At 42.6% G+C, this 17,025-nt stretch overlaps 1 protein-coding gene across 5 annotated transcripts in view; it reads left to right on the top strand.

The window, feature by feature from the left end:
• Positions 1 to 17,025, top strand: part of TSGA10 (testis specific 10) — a 505,694-nt gene that overhangs the window by 41,241 nt on the left and 447,428 nt on the right. For all 5 annotated transcript variants that reach the window (XM_085622835.1, XM_085622834.1, XM_085622832.1 and 2 more), the window contains 2 exons: positions 3,668 to 3,883; positions 7,682 to 7,747. In XM_085622835.1, the coding sequence (XP_085478961.1) occupies positions 3,668 to 3,883; positions 7,682 to 7,747 (282 nt within the window). The remainder of the gene's footprint in view (positions 1 to 3,667; positions 3,884 to 7,681; positions 7,748 to 17,025) is intronic.

Here is a 17,025-nt window from a genome sequence, read left to right as displayed (position 1 = left end):
CCAATGGAAGTAAGCGACCAGAGTTTTTTTTTCTATTTTTTGGTACAGTGTGAGAAAAGAGAAGGGGAGGAATGGGGAGGGATGGGTCATAAACATCAGCTTGAAAGATGGGAGTCTTATCAGTGCCTTCATATCAAAGTGTGCGTGTGTGTGTGTGTGTGTGTGTGTGTGTGTGTTTGGTGTGTGTGTGTGTGCTTGTGTGTGTGTGTGTGTGTGTTTGTGTGTGTGTGTGTGTGTGTGTGTTTGTGTTAGTGTTATTTATACCGGATGTCATGTAGCTAGTGTCTACATGAGATTGCATTCTGGCTTTAAGGGGGTGGAGAGTCGAGGTTAGGAAATATCTGAAGGAGCTCCCTGCAGGGCCCACCATTGTTAGTGTGTTCATAATTTAGGTTGGTCAGGAGGCTGGTCCAGGCTGTTGGATTGATGTCTTGTGACTTTTGTTTTAAGTAGTAGTGAATAACATAAGTCTGGAAACTCTTTCATAAGCACAGATCACATCTAGGAACAAAAACAAATTTTGCTGCACAAATAGGTAGGTGGAAAACCAGCAGGGGTGTGGTATTGTATTTAGGTGCAGAACCATTCAGTACAGAGAAAAAATGCAGTATAATATGTATCTGTGTGTAAAACCTATGCATTAGTTTGACCTCACCTTTTGTTGACAGCACATTGAGGTACAAATTCACTGTTGGTGCATCATCAGTGTGAGTGTGGTAAAAGTTTAGGAGCATAAAGCCACATTGTGGTATCACATTTAGGAGCAAAAACACATTAGGTTCAAAATCACCAGGAGTATGAAAAAACATTACAAGCAAAATAGCACTGAGATAACACTTGAGTGCAAAATGAACACTGGTGCAGCATCAGTGTGAGCACTCTTACGAGCACAGGTGTGCCTCACTACTGTACAAGAAGTCTTCACTTCACCTTCCATGGACTGCAGTGGGAGGCACTCTTTAAGCACTGCGGTGAGAGGCACTTCTCAGGCACGCAGACTAATGCACGTATTGTCCAGAAACCAAAGGTGGGATTGGAAAACTCCTGTGGCATGATCCAATATGTGAACGACAATTTTTTAAAGCACTTGCTGAAAAGGGTTGACCCAAACGAGCTCATGATTGAAGGGGGCTGACCCAAAGCCCTCTGACTGTATATGTTTTGTTGATGATGATGCAAAAAGCTCTGACAAATAGATGTAGCAGTCTGACCTAAAAGTGGACTCTAAAAATAAGCACACTGTTAACATCTGCTACAATTGAACCCCGCTGGCCACAAAATACAGAATTGTAGCTTTAACAGTCAAGAGTCACGTAGTCCTGTTACATGAAGATAGTTTACTTCTGTACATGGGAACGCGTCTGTCAAGGCTACATTGATTCCATGGAAAATTGAGAGACTTGTCATTTGCCTTTTGAACATGTGGCATAGAAAGGAGACAGTTGGTGTCTAGTCGCATAACATTGTTATCAACGATGTCCCAATAACTAGGAATTCAAGAATAACACAGCTATTTCTTTTAAACAAAATATGGAAAAAAAACTGTTGCGATTCTGAGTAGACCTCTGGAATTGTGCCTCAAGGTGGTGTTCTTGGTCATACACTCCATGGACTTGAATAAAATAGTGATTCTGCCTTTTCTACTGGCACCTTAAAGCAAATCTGTTGTCAGGGGCGTAGCTTAGTCAATAAGATTGGGGGTGGTTGTGAGCTCCAGCTTTCCCAACAATCACTGTAGTTAAAATACATTATACGCGTAGCAGGGTGGTCGGGGAGGCTTAAGAAGTAGCAGGGATGGAGAGTAGTACGGATTGTGAAGTGTACCTATACCGTAATATTTTGTAAAAATATATTTTTTTAAAGACTTTTAAAATGACAAGCACCTCACCATACTCGACTTAAAGCCCCTGCACCCAATTATTGACTACAAAATACATTTATTAGAGGGGTGTAACACACCCCTAAAGCTACACCCCTGTCTTTTGTTCAATAAAGTCAATCCAGTGCCTATGCCCGAGTTACTACGACGTGAATTCTTACATAGTGTCTTGAGTCTGCGGTGGTGGTCATGCAGGTTAAAATAAGGGTCTGCAGCAGCTTAATAATGAATAAAGTCCCTTTACCAACTACTGGCCCCTATAGTTTATAAAATCAATACATTTACGAAATGAAGAATATTCATCTCAGATTGTTCTTTCAGCATTGGAGGTAATGAGGGCGGGTCATGGACATTGAAGTGGTTTCACAAATATTCTGCCGGCATGTTGGGTTTTGCATGCTCTCAGAGATTTAAGCAACGTGGAAGGCACCTTATAAAATGCTCTGAAGCTAAACAAGAAATACATTCAAATCGGAGGAGTTGTAGAACATAGAAGTGACAGTGTACTTATATTTACAAAACAAAAGAGAGCATTTTTAGATGTATAAACGTAACTAGTAATGCTTGATATTAACTAGTTCAATTTAATTTTCTATACACACTATGTTGCCCCCTCCTCTTCCTATGCTTCAACTACATGCAATCATAGGGGGACTGTAAGTGATAAAAATGCAGTGGATGTGGAAATCTAAAAATTGGTTATTAGGTGTGGTGTTAGCCAAACATTTTGACTTAGTGACATTATATATAACATTTTTACTAAAATGAGCTTTCAGCCAGCCCTCTTTATGCACTGGCCAGTTGTTTCTTCCACTCTATACAGCATGCACCATGGGACTATTGGTCAGCCCACTGAAGCCATTGGCTACCTTCACTATGAGTGACAGCATTCTGTTCTTTCAAACTGAGTACATACACACACAAAGTAGTCCCCTTTGGTGCCTGGGACAACTGTGGCAATGCATGCGTTTGAAACAAAGAAATGTTTGCTTTTAACCAATTTGTTTTATGTTGGTGAAGTGCGTGCCCACCAGCTACCACAGCTTGAAGTTTTACTAAACAAAACAAAGCAAGCATTGACAAAGCAAGAAGGCTGGCAGACAGGACTGTTAGCTTTGACAGAGTGTATTTACAATTGATGTGAAAATGTCCTGAGGTTGCTAACTTCTGGAAGGGTTTTTAAAAGCTTTAGAAATCCTGCTGCTTGACTAGCCGACACGACTGAAACTTGTGTATCTGAAGCAATTGTCCCATTGAAGAAAGAGAGCAATATAATTACATTCTGGATCTTTTCATCAGTTATACCGGTGAAGAGAAAGATAGCCAGGGCATCAGAGTCTGCAGGAGTTGGGTATAGGGCTTCAACATTTAGGCTGTTTAAAGACCACTGCACTATTGGCATTGGTGTTCCAGAATGACATAAGAAGGCTATGAGCAAAATGAGGTACTGAGACAGCTTATTTGGGGTATTGCTCATTTATAATTGTGCCTAAAGATCCCAGGTTTCTAGGTACCATATTTCCAATCTGTCCAGTGAACATAGCCAGCTTTGTATTAGATCTGTAGGTGTAAAATTGGTTGCACTGACCAGCTACATCCAAGTTCTTCCTGACAGTAGGTTAGTTACACAAAATAATGATAAACCATCTAATGACAAAATATACTTTGAAGTATTTGATATTTTATTCATACCTTACATTGAAGTGACGTCTCTATGTTCTGAGATCATTGAAGTAAAGGGCACAGAAAGTGATTGTAATGCTGTTTTTATTTCTTCTGACTCTGCAGATTGACGAGCTTCAACACACAAACCATGACTTAGAGTTCCGCATCTTACAACTGCAAGAGAGTAAGGAGGCAGTGAATGGTCAAGTGAAAGATTTAACTCGCAAGAATGAAGAGCTGTGTAAAGAACTGACCGAAATCGACAAACTAGCAGAACAATTGGAACGAGATAAGGAACTGGTGATAGATACAGCAGAGCAAGAGATTCAATCAACACAGGTAGTCTACATGTTACTATCAAACCTAAGACATGTGTTTGTGGTTATTTGCTTTCCCCTCATGTAACATGTATTAACACACTCTATATTCCCAATACATTGCTGTCTAATCTAAGTTCCACTAGCATGTTCCACTAGCATGTTGTGGAGTAGTGTGGCTCACTGGTTAGAGGCAGCAGACCCGGAAGCAGAGGACAACCCGGGACCAGGGTTCAATTCCCGACGCGGCAGGGTCTTGGTGCCTACTCTAACCAGGGATCACACTTGGCAACTCTGGGCATTAGCTTGCCTCATCTCCACAACGGCCCCCCACATTCGCCGGGGATGCCTGGTTTCACCTTGGAGATACCCATGAGGGACCATCTCACAGGGATAGCCAGGGCGGGTTCCCCAGCAGTCTACAGCACCACGACGCCTTGGCAGCAGTGTGCTTTACAAAAAATACATACATGTTTTTTAGCCGACAAAGGTAGATAGGTCTTTAACAGTCTAACTGCCATTTATGTTGCATAGCTATGCCTAATCTGGATTTGGCACATCTGAGGTTGAACAGGCCGCAAGAACCCATTTGTCTAAAAAAGAAAGCTGAGATTGTTCCAGTGTATCCATGTGAAGGTTGTTACTCTGTAAAGTATCAATTCCTGCTTATTCAAGAAACGTTCCTTAATCCAGGTTGTTCTCACTTGCATGGACAAGTAAGTCTGCAAAGCAAATACAAATGAGTGAGTGATTGAAGCATTTTTAAGTACAGTACTGCCGACAGGCATTTTTAGGTGCTTCCTGGCTGAGGAGGTGTTGTGGGTTTCGAAGCAGTGAGTTTTCAGTTTCATTCTGAAGGCAGGACGGATACTGCTGGCCTATTATGTGGGTTCATGGACTTCTTACCAACGTTTATTTTTTCAGCCACAAAGATTTCTTATGATTTGGAGAAGATTTCAGTATATAGAGCAGAGGGAGTGACCAAATGGCAAAGCATCTTATTTCTTGAATTAAGAGGAGGATTTTGCATATGTGTATTTGTGGGTGAGACAGACTGTTGGTGTCTCCACGCAGAACCGGTGGCCAATCCTCAGGGTGGGTTATGTGGTCCTATATTTTCTTACCAAGTACATGTTTGGCTGCATCATTTTCGCTCACATATAGTCCTTTTGAAGTAGTTGTCTTTTTAAACTGCAAGTCTATATTTCTTCGCATGGCTACCGATTTGTTATCTGGCAGAATGAAGAAGATCAATAATTTGAGAAAATAGTGGAATTTGTGTACTACACTAACCAATGGTATGATCCAAACATCAAGTGTCATTGCTGAGAGGAGCTCTAGGTTTTGTTTTTTAGACTTGGTGTAGTGACTTCCTAAGATGGTAGGTGGGGTGAGTTTCCTGCTGGCTAATGTTTTGTTTGGAGTTGATGGATACAGTACCTCTGTTCTTCTTGAATTTGAGGAAGCTCATGGTTATCAGTGTTTGAGGAGTGATCAAACAGCGTTCCAAGGATTTGTAATGGTTGCTTGTTAGGAATGTACAAGTAGCTGTCATGGCCAAAGAGCAGCAGGGAAATGGTTGCCGCTGAGCTTAACGGTAGCTGGAAGTAGGTATTCAGGAGACCTGGAGATGGGACATGGGGAGGGCGCTTTGGGCACTCTGCAATGGACATTTTTGTAGTCAGATGGAAAGAGTCTCAGTTAGCATATCCATGAGTGGTTTCTATTTTGTATTTTGGTATTTTTTAAGGCTCAGTATTGCTCACCAAGATGCTAGTGAAACAGATGAAAATGACATAACTTAGTGTAAACAGAGCCGTATTTGTAATTGTTGGTTACATTTCAAATATATCAGAGTCTTTAAGTTGAGAGGTAACGTACTCCAGAGTGAGGCCATGTGCACAGAGAAGAACTTTTCACAGAGCCAAATCTTGAACAATGGGGCAGGCAAAAGTGAAGATGTAGAAGGGAAAGCAGTACTTGTTTACTGCTCCTTTGAATAAACGTAAGTTTATTAGTTTTTTCATCCACAAGTGGTAAACGCGAAATCAGATTTCCCTCATGCATGTTTTTCCATCATTGTTTCACAGCCTGGCAACTTTAGAATCCAGGGTGTGAAATTGCATTTTTCGGTAGAAAGAGGTGATTTCTGACCGACATTTGATCAGTTTTTGAGCTTTTCTAAAGTATTAGTGCTCTTTTCATTTGGCTAAGGCCGCCAGTATTCGTGTTCTCTGACTGTGCACTCTGTTGATTTATGGATATGTGTCTGCCATTCTTTAGGACAGTGTTTATGGGGCATATGTTTCAATCTAAATTGCGATTCCAAACGCTGAAATTCACAGAATTTCTGCGTTTGCGATCGCAATTAAGCTGTGTGCAATGTATGAAAGAAAAAAATACACGCAAAATAAGGAATCGCAAAATTTGCGATTCCCTATTTTGCAAATGCATTTAAGGAATCTCAAATTGCGATTCCTTAAATGCAATGTAGGAAGCACAGAAAAATTGTGATTTGGCCTTAAGGAATTGCAAATTACCACCAACTTAGAGTTGGTGGTAATTTACTATTTCTTCAAAAAATGCACTTTTGTGCAATTTTCAAAGTGCCATGTGCCATGTGCCATGTGCCATGTGGCGCACATACATGCCCTTGGGGCATGTTTGTGCGCTACATGTGCACACATACATATTTCAGGGGTGCAACAGGGTGTCCTTTTGGTACCCTTGCTACCTTGAAATTGCATTCTCAATTTGCGATTCTCTAATTGGTAATCGCAAATTGAGAATGTCTTCCCATTCATTCCTATGGGCCTCCTAGCCCATAGAAATGAATGGGAAGGTATTCCTTATTTGCTAATCTCAATTTGCGATTCGCAAATAAGGAATATGTAGGATTCACAAACTTTTATCTAATCCTAAATACATTGTATTTTGCGATTCTCTAAAAATCGCAATTTGAGATGCGCAAAACTGTTTTTTGGTACATATGCCCCCAGGTTCTTACATGCCTCCAGTGCTAGGCCCCACTTCTACCAATTGACAGATTGCCTTTAGCCTAACCACCCAGACCAGCACACTTAAGGATCAACATTTGCTCTCCATCTCTGTGCTAACAGTTATTTTAGTTTCGTATTTCGTATACTTTGGAGCCCTCTGAACTAACAGCATATGACGGACCAATGAACACATTTCCCTTATCGAAGTAATTGTCACTGTAAACACTAGTACTTTCCAAATCTTCCCAATATGGTTCAAGTTTGCTCAAGGATGTGTGGCCTTAAGCTTCTTACAGCTCACATCAGTCTTTCTTTGGAATCTCCCACCCACCATATTCTCGGCATCATAAGCGCATCACCAGATTCCCTTTCTATATCACAAAATTCTTAAACATTGGACGTAAATACCAGACTGCAAGCCTAGACTATAGCTGTACTGTAATCCATTCAGATTTAAAGAACTAGAAGCCATGAATCCTTTTATTCCAGGTTTAAGAGCACAAAGGGAGAACCAAATGAATCACAGGATTTTAAAGCATTCCTTCTCCATCACGCTAAACGGTCACAGGACCCATTTGCCTCCCTGTTTCAGCTGTTAATTGATTTTTCCTTATAACAGCTCACTGTACCTTGAAGCATTCTGACAGTCACACATGGTGTTCTAAATATCCCCCAACTAAATATATACCCTCTATTTCCAGTTCCACAGCCACCATTTGTTAACGTCTCTCAATAGCATAAAACTGAAGGTCTTCTAAATCACATATTGAGGGCTTTTAATGTTTCACATCTAAACATTATCAATATGTATTGTTTTTCAGGTTGAAATTGAACACAAGCAAAGAACTATTGAAGTGCTCGAGAGTGAAAATCAAGATTTACGTTCTGTAAGTAAAATCTTAACTCCAAGATATACAATCACTGAATAGTACATTAAGGGTAGTTTTCAACATTTACATTTAATCTTGAAGAGTCTTGCTATTTTTAACTTCAGGTTAAGTGCACTTTTATAAGTTAGATGATTATTTAGTTAATCAAATTCGAAAATCGTAATTCATTAGATATAAAAACTTCAATCTGCTCGAGTTTAAATGAACTGGAAACTGATTTGAGGAATCATGACTCTGATCTACAACTTTTTGCCCACGGGTAAATTGAGGCCATAAGCTGCCGAATAAAAAACTGGTGTGAGGAAGGGCATGAGGAGATAATACCTGGGATCCCTACAGGTAGGGATTGTTACCTGCACTTGACACCCTGGCTGGAGCCTGCTCCCTCTCCTACAGTGTAGGCAAGCTCTGCACAACCTATTTGCTGAAAGATGCTCCAATGAATTCTAGGCCTTGTGCTGCCACTAGCTGCGAATCCTGCTGATTGACGCGGAAACTGTGAGTAGAGAAAATCTTATATACAAACTCGGTATTTGCAGGTAAAGTTGCATGATGGAGTCAGTTATTATGTACTCAGTCTTTAAGGCAGCTCTTCTGAGGCATACCTCTAAAGTATGGTGAGGGCATGCTGGATCATACCTATGTACTGGAAAAAAAATCACAGCCACATTAGAGCGGGCACTGGATAGGACAGGACTCCTAGAACCAGAATCACACCTGCTGACACACATGACCCTCCTGGCAAAAGGAAATCAGGAAACAGATTCCTCGACCCTGCCTGGTCCAAGCTGAGAGATGCCTCGCCATGGTGTGGAAATGAGACTAGGCCCATCTATTACCTAGTGGTGTGAATAGGGTCATATCCTGTGCTGAGACTGAAGCCATAGTGCTCTGGTCTGAAAAGTATTGGGTAAAACTTTACAGAGACCAACCTGGCATAGACAGATGTTATACTAAACTTCAGGAACATAGCAAAGACGACAGGCTACCTTGACCTCAAGACAAGCTGTATATACAAGATGCTTGCATGGTCGTTTAACAGACGTGTCATTGCCTCAGACATGAATACTCCTCATTCTAAAAAGGGAAAAAAGGAAAACCACAGCTAGTTACTGACATGGTGTATCTTGGCTCACCCATAGACTTGGTTCTATTTACACTGCTAAAACACAGATACACAATCCCTTATCTGAACCATCTGATGAAGAACATACCAGAACTTATACACTTGTGGCAAACCTACCAGTTTTATTTTTTATGTTTAAAAGTATTTATGAGGCAGGGAAAAAAGGAGGTGCAATCAAGAAATTGTGCTCTTGGATAGCGCTCAACCATTATTGATGTGGCTCAAAAGAATGGCTCATGGGAAGATAGGAGGGAGAAGACGAAACTCTTCATGCAAACTCTCCCTCACCAAGGACCCCCACACTGCCCAAACCAACCTCCACGAAGGAATGAAAGCCATCGCCGAGTGGATGAAGAACAGCCGACTGAAGCTCGGACAAGACGGAAGTCCTCATCCTCGGATCCACCCCCTCGGCTTGGGACGACTCCTGGTGGCCGACCGCACTGGGAACAGCTCCAACACCCACCGACCACGCACGCAACCTAGGGGCCATCCTCAAATCCACCCTCTCCATGACAAAGCAGGTCAACGCCGTCTCTTCCTCCTGCTTCAACACCCTCCGCATGCTCCGCAAGATCTACAAGTCAATCCCCACCGAAACAATAAGAACGGTCACCCAGGCCCTCGTCAGCAGCAGGTTGGACTATGGAAACGCCCTCTATGCAGGAGCCTCGGCCAAACTCCTGAAACATCTTCAGCGCATTCAGAACGCCTCTGCACGCCTAATCCTCGACATCCCTCGCCGCAGCCATACCACACCTCACCTGGGAGACCTGCACTGGCGCCCCGTCAACAAGAGGATATCCTTCAAACTCCTCACTCACGCACACAAGGCACTCCACAACACCGGACCAGCGTAGCTCAACAGACGACTCCGCTTCTACACCCCCACCCGCCAGCTTTGCTCCACCACCCTCGCCACAGTCCCCCGCATCCGAAGAGCGACCTCCGGCGGCAGATCATTCTCCCACCTCGCCGCCATGACCTGGAACACCCTCCCCATCCACCTACGCCAGACCCAAGACCTGCTGACCTTCAGAAGACTCCTCAAGACCTGGCTTTTTGAGCAGTAGCAGCATTCCCCCCCCCCCCCCCCCCCCCACCCAGTGCCTTGAGACCCTCACGGGTAAGTAGTGCGCTTTACAAATGCTATGATTGATTGATTAATGCCCGTGCCACTGAATACTTAATCTACATTTTCAGCTACATTAATTCCACAAACCTGACGTCTCTTCAGAGCATGCCACAGCCCCTGAGAGTTAAGTTCTCCCCTTTCAACAAAAGCCTTAGCTGTCTATAGGTCTGTAAAGACATAACACTTCTCTCTGCACTGCACCTTCAGTTTTTCAGGGAACCAAAATGAGCCATCGGGACTGGCTGCCAAACTTCTTTGCAACAATCTGGAGGTCTTGTCTCCTCTTCTGCATCATCTTGCTAAGGTCAGGAAATACTAGCTCTCTGTTCTCTATGAAGGTCCAGCCTCCCTGTCTTGATGCAGCTTGTGTGACAGCCTCTAGTTTTTGCGGGGTCCTGAGCTCTACAAGGACAGTCCCTGCCACCGTATGCCTCTACTGATCAGTTGTAGCACTTCATGCTATTCCAGAGGAGTGACATCCTTATGCCCAGAACCTCTGTTCACAGAAGATGGGTGATCACATCCACCCTGTCTTCTCCCTCATCCTCTTGCAGAGTACCCAAAATTCTTAATCGAGAAGCCGTAGTGACGTTGTCCTGTGGTTCCACCTATTTCTTTAACCGAATTAGGGATGTGGCAGATCATTGTCTGAGGTTTCCTTGATGTTTCAGGGCTTCATATAACTCACATTGCTCTACATGATGACTTTCTTTATAACTGGACCGTTTTCCATTTTCAGAATCGTTAATATATATGTTTAAAAAAAAAGAAAAAGCTGGATATACAAGTTAGCGCTCTCAGAATTATCTAGTACAACAAAGGAAGAACAGTAATACAATATTACAAAATAAAATAATTACTCACAGTAAGAGTTCATAAATTTGCCAAGTAGCGTTCAGATAGAGAATTTCAGGTCAAAAGGAAGAGGCCAGGTTGCCAGTGTTTCCTCATAGCTCCTCGAAAGATGGGATCTAACTGGAGTATGAAGGTAGCCACCCAGCAGCTTCGAAGAGTGCTGTAGGGATTAATGCTCTCAATGTTACTCTCCGATATCCTTGTGATTCTGCTGACTTTCCTTTGCATAGCAAAGGAATGCACTTCTACATGCAACTGCTATTCAAACAGCCGGGCATTGAAATCAGTCCCATATTGGCTTGATACAGGAAGACTTAACAAAGCCCTTAATTTGCATTTATGGATGGATGGCTTGCAAATTTCCCAAATTGGACCTTTCCAAAACTGGACTATTAATTACTTTAAATTGCCTGGAATAATGAATCAGAGCCTCTTGGCATCCCTTCAGGGATGGACTCTCCACCTTTTCCAGCAAGAACAGTTTGCAACTTTGGTATTTTTATTGATTCTGGTCTCTCACTGCATCCAAAGGTGTAACTAATAATCCAGTTGAAAGCAATAAAACAAATATCTAGGACTTATTATGAGTGCCCAGTTGTACGGGTGTTAATTATTCAATCTCAGAGAAAATGACATCAGGAGTCCCATTAACTCTAGTGGTAGAATTAATGGGAATTACAGGTGAAACATGAAGATAGCCAGAGTAATAAGGAATTCTCTGGAGAATCAGTCATTCCAGGTCTGATTCTCCTGGAAATTCCTCATTGGTCCCCACTTTTCCCCCTTAGATTTTGCCTGCTTTCAGCAGCTAGACTATCCGGCGGAAACATGAAAGGTTTGCAGTGTTTTCTCAAAATCTCCTGCATCGGCTCCATCAGCAGCTCCGAGCAACTCCTGATGAGGCTTATAATCCTGGAGGGTTTTGCCAGAAAACATCATATATTCAGGGTGAAGGCTTCAGGGGTTCGCAGCATATGATTAGGAGTTTTGGGTGTGGGATATTGGGATTAAAGGTATAGGGGTCAATAGTATGTATTGAGTTAACAGTTAAGGGTAATGAGTGAGGAATCATGGGTATTAGGTTTGGAGTATGGAATTAAAGTCTTAGGGTATAGGGTCTGGGGTGTAGTGCTATTGTTTAATGTATAGGGAAATATGGGGCTACAGGTCTGGGGTATATGGTTAAGGTTTTGAGATTAGGATGTGTGAGTTAAGGGTATGGTGTTAAGGGTTTGAGAAATCGGGTTACAGGTTTGGAGTACAGGGGTTGTTTTGAGGCTATATGGTTAAGAGTACAGGGAATAAGGCTGTGGAATTAGAAGTTAAAGGCATAGAGTTTGGGGATAAGGCTTAAAGGTATAGGGCTTTAGTTTAGGGGTACAAGGTTAAAGATTTAGCAGCCATGGGGCTAGTGGTAACAGGGACAAAGTTTACCCCATGAATACTTTTAGTGTCACACGTAGACGTGTTTAATTTAAAGTGTTTTGATGAGTTACTGTCATTTTAGCATAGCTGTTAGAAACTAATATGAGTGTTGCACTTAATTTCAGTGGAGCACACAGTTTCCAAGTGGTGCAATAAGAAATGATAAAAAAAAAATGATGCCATGCCTTTTCTCAGTTAAAATTTAGTATCGACAAGGTGCATCGTCACAGAGGGACGCGCAAGGAATGCCTTTTTCATATCAACAGCATGATCCAACAGCTCATTACCGTAGTTTTGTTTAGATGCAGATACAAATTTGGGTTGTGTCATGTGGAGGCTGCATTTGTACCCTTGTAATGAGGCATGCTCAAAGAGTGGATTAAACTTACGGGAACTCAACTATAGAGGCTATCGCTCGTGCTAGTCAGGCAAAAGATGATACGTGTTTTTTCAGACACAAATCGTTCTATTAACCACAAAGTTGGTGTTTTCCTTTTCACACACACTCTCAAATGTTGGCTTCCTCTGGCGATGCTGCACATGGTAGAAGTCCTCACATTCAAATTGATTTTATTTATACTGGGTTGCACAATCTCGATACGGAATTGAAGTGTGCAGTTGGCATCAAGTGCAGTTTTGGATTCCAGCTAATAGCTGATTTTCATAACATCCAGGACAACCGGGGTTTAATTGATTCTCTGGACCATTAAAAGAGGGCAGTTGATAAGTTGAATGGTTGGGAGGAGCGATTTAGCAGGCATGGGCAGCATTTGAAAAGGGACTTTCTGGAAGGTGAGAAACCTTAAACAAGATAACACCATTATCCTTGTGTAGTGCAAGCCAAATCTTAATTTTCCATTCTCAAACATATTTGAGGGACTGTCTCCTAGAGGTCCTAGGTATTCAACTGATGTGACAGTGAACAATGGTCAAGTGTGGTGCAACTGTCCAAGAATTATTTTTTTCTGCTTCTCCTTCTCCCATCTTTACTCCTTCTTGGAAAGCACATATGCCAAAGGGTAATGGATGCTGTCCTTGGATATAGCAAGATGCTCACTTGGGTCTGATTTAGAGTTGATGGCTCCGGTTCGTGGAAGAAGCGTTAAATCCAGGGGCAAGTCTGCCCATGGGATGTACACTAAAATTCCCAACCCTGTGATACTCCACCTCATTTAGCACTTCCTCCATAGTTCAGAGTATTTTACGTTACCACCAAAAATAAGTCATACCCTAACATTCTGTGTAGCTCTTGAAAGCAGAATGGGGTCTCTATTTATTGGGGTACACTTCCATAGGTCTTCTTTTTATGATCTGGTTTATTGTTAAATCTCTTTTCATCGCATTCTCCTTAGTCATATTCCACTCTTTGAAATTTTTTTTTTCAAACAGATTTTATCATGTCAATGGTCGAGTACAGTGCAGAGCTCCTTAACCCAGGAGACATCTGCCAGATTAGAACTTGCAAATTATTGACATTAACAAGTAGTTTATACAAAACCATTATCATAGTAAAGTTGAACAACACTACGTAAACACAATGAATCCCCCGTTGCACTTTTCTTATCACTACGTCTCATTAGCCACCACTTCGCCCACCCCAGCAGATAGCGTCCACCCCCAGACAACCAATCTCCTACCCAAGAGGCCCACACAACAACCCAGTCATGGATGCATCCACCAGGGGCGCCGGATCTAAGTCGATAATCTGCCCATCTTTTCCATACCTTGGGGTGCTTTTGCGGGCAACACCTGGACCAAAATACTGGAATCTCCAACCCCATGCAGAAGTCAAACCCCTTTTTCCATGCCGAAAGAGACAGTGGGGCCAGTGCCTTATACAACTTTGCTATGTCCCTCTTAGCCAGTGTCAGCCCAACAGTCACAGGTGTCTCTTATAGATATTGCCTCCAATACCTTCCATAATATGCAGAATTGCTAATCTTGGGGTGGATGGGAGCACCCATCCCACCACGTCTGCAAGACAGGCAATCTTTGATTTTTGAACATTCATTGACTCCCCTCTCTCTGCTGTCACTTGATGTTGAGACTTTTCTGTCTTTTTCAGTCATGCAACCAACATGTCGCAAAAGAAACAGCGCTTGACTTCAGAGAGATCACAAGCAGCAAAGCAAGGATTTTGCTAACAATGGTGGAACCATTGACCCAGCACACAAAAGGAGACTATCTTCTCTTTAAATATGGGTACCAGCTGTGGTGTCACTCGCAGAGGTACCTAGTCGGTCGAATGCTGTTCAGATGCTCTCCTGTATTAATGTATTTTGTTTAATGTGTTGGAGATTGAACTATCTCCGCATACATTACATTAGATGCATTTTACATTATTTTCAGAGGATTTAGCGATACATTCTGCAATTTCCTCCTTTTGAGAGGGGTCCCAATTAAAAAAAAAAGACAAAGGTTAATAGTCTGCAGTCTTTGTTTAGTGGGATTCAGCCAACAGCAGCAAAACATTCAAGGTGAGGAAACATGTCACAAGAGATGACATCATAAAGGTCTCCAGGCTTCCAGAGGAGACACCACTGAAGGTTCTGCCTTCTTTCTGGCGGAGCAGGCCACGAGAAGGATGAATTCAGGGATGAGCAGGAAAACCACAGAGGAGCTCCTCAACTCGGGGGACAAAACCACATTTAGATTGTGAGACCAGGTGAGGCAAAGTGGAAGCACCTGAGAATGAGAAAAGGCAAACTCATTAAGGGTGGGCTCAAAAATGGAGGGTAATATTATCCTCGCTCTCCTTCAAGTTATGATTTTCACCTCGAGAAGGGCAATCTACATCCAGTTTGCTTTAAGTCACCAAGGCTAACGTTATGCAAGTTCCAAGCCTTGCGACAACATTTGCGGTAGCGCTATCGATAGTTCTTAAGTAAAAGATTTTGAGGAACTGGTGTAAACAAAGTCAGTAAATAAATAGAACAAAAAAGAAATGGAAATTCATGCGCAGGGGATAAGGGCAGGATAAGTGCACAAGGAAAAGCGATAAAATAAACATTGACAAAATAATAAGGAGTGGAAAAGGCACCAAAAAGATGAGCCCTCTTTTCAAGCCAGGTAGGAAGAGAAAACAAAGAGTCGGTGTAGGTGGTCCACTCTGTAGATGACAAGAGACCTTTAAGATGTTCCTTGTGGATGGACAAAGAAAGACCTAATATACAAATTCTGTAACAGCATCGCAATGATGCGTGTAATTTTGTTTGCAATTGTCCACCTCCTGTATATACAGGAACTGCTGCACATCCTTGTTTTGTATATTCATGGCCAGTATAAGTATAAATACTATTAAGGTCTCTTTAAAAAAAAAAAATTAAATTATATTTATGTTTTATTCAGCGACAAAAACATGTCAAACAGTTTGTTCCAGTATGTGTACAGACACTTAAGCACGGCAATACACAATACAAACTAGGCAATGTATACATTATTGACAATAGTCCATGAGTCTGTTCTTCTAGGCACCCTATTCCCAGCCAAGGGCATTAACACTGTCAGGTCCATTTTTATGCAGGAAGAAATAGCTATATCCTGGCAAGGAAGTGCACATACACAGTCATAGAGAACAGATCAAATATGCAGTTGGTAATTTTTGTACAAAATACAGAATAACTTCCCCAGTTGTGTGCGTGCGAGTGCAAACATTCTAGGCAGGCAACGAGTTCGTGTCAGCAGGTACCGTGAGTGGGTGTTCTATTAGGTACATGGTTAGGGGGGCCCATATATCGCGAGGTCTGGATGTACAGGGATTGACTCAGCATAAGTATTTAGCTGCTCTTGTCACAGGATCAGTTCGCCTAGCCATTCCTTAAATTTGGGCACCCTTCCCCTGCCCCATCTGCAGGCCACCCTACGCCTGGCCAGGAGTATGCTAAAGGAGACGAATTTACGCTGGGCAGCCGGAATAGCCTTGACGTACCCTAACAGCGCCAACATTGGGGACATCCGTATTTCCAGCAGGGTCATGTGTGCCAGGGCTTCAAATATCTGCTGCCAATATAAATGTACTGCCTCACAGGACCATGCCAGATGTAGGAAGTCAGCATTATCTGCTTTGCATCTATCGCAACGTGCATTCTCTCTTAGACCATAGCGATGCAGTCGGGCAGGAGTGTAATATGTGCGATGTAAGAATTTATAGTGTGTGATACGGAGCCAGCTTTTCGAGGAGACAAGCTCAGTTTGCTTGCAGCAGTATTCCCACTGCTGATCTGTGATATCAAATCCCAGTTCCGTGCACCATTTGGCTCGGGCCGGGCAGGGCTTGTAGTCAATATCTGTGTATAGGCTGTGGTATAGGATCGATACCAGATGTGAGGCCTCAGGGGTGCGCAACATACGATGGAGCGGGGCCACTGTGGGGGGTTCCCTAGGGTATGACGGTGTATATTCCCTAATGCCCTGTCTCAGTCGCAAGTACAGAAAAATATCCATTGAGGACGCTTGTGTTTTTTCAAAAAGTTGCGACATATCTTTAAATGTACCATTTAGATAAAGATCCCCCCAGGTGTTGATCTGGAATTTGGATTTGGTCTTGGAGAATATTCCCTCCAAGAGTAGTGGCATTTTTGGGTGATAGGTAAGTGGGAGCCTCGGAGAATAAAGCATTGGTGCCTTAAGAATATGAAGGAGGCGCTGCCAGGCGTTAATAGTACAGTCTACGGAAGACGGCCCTCCAGGCCTGCTTTCAGGCTCAGCCAGAAGAATCCCATCTAGCGGGATGGG

Source organism: Triturus cristatus, chromosome 8 (genome assembly GCF_964204655.1).
Source record: "Triturus cristatus chromosome 8, aTriCri1.1, whole genome shotgun sequence".
Classification (NCBI taxonomy): domain Eukaryota; kingdom Metazoa; phylum Chordata; class Amphibia; order Caudata; family Salamandridae; genus Triturus; species Triturus cristatus.
This window is presented reverse-complemented; position numbering and strand designations above follow the sequence as displayed.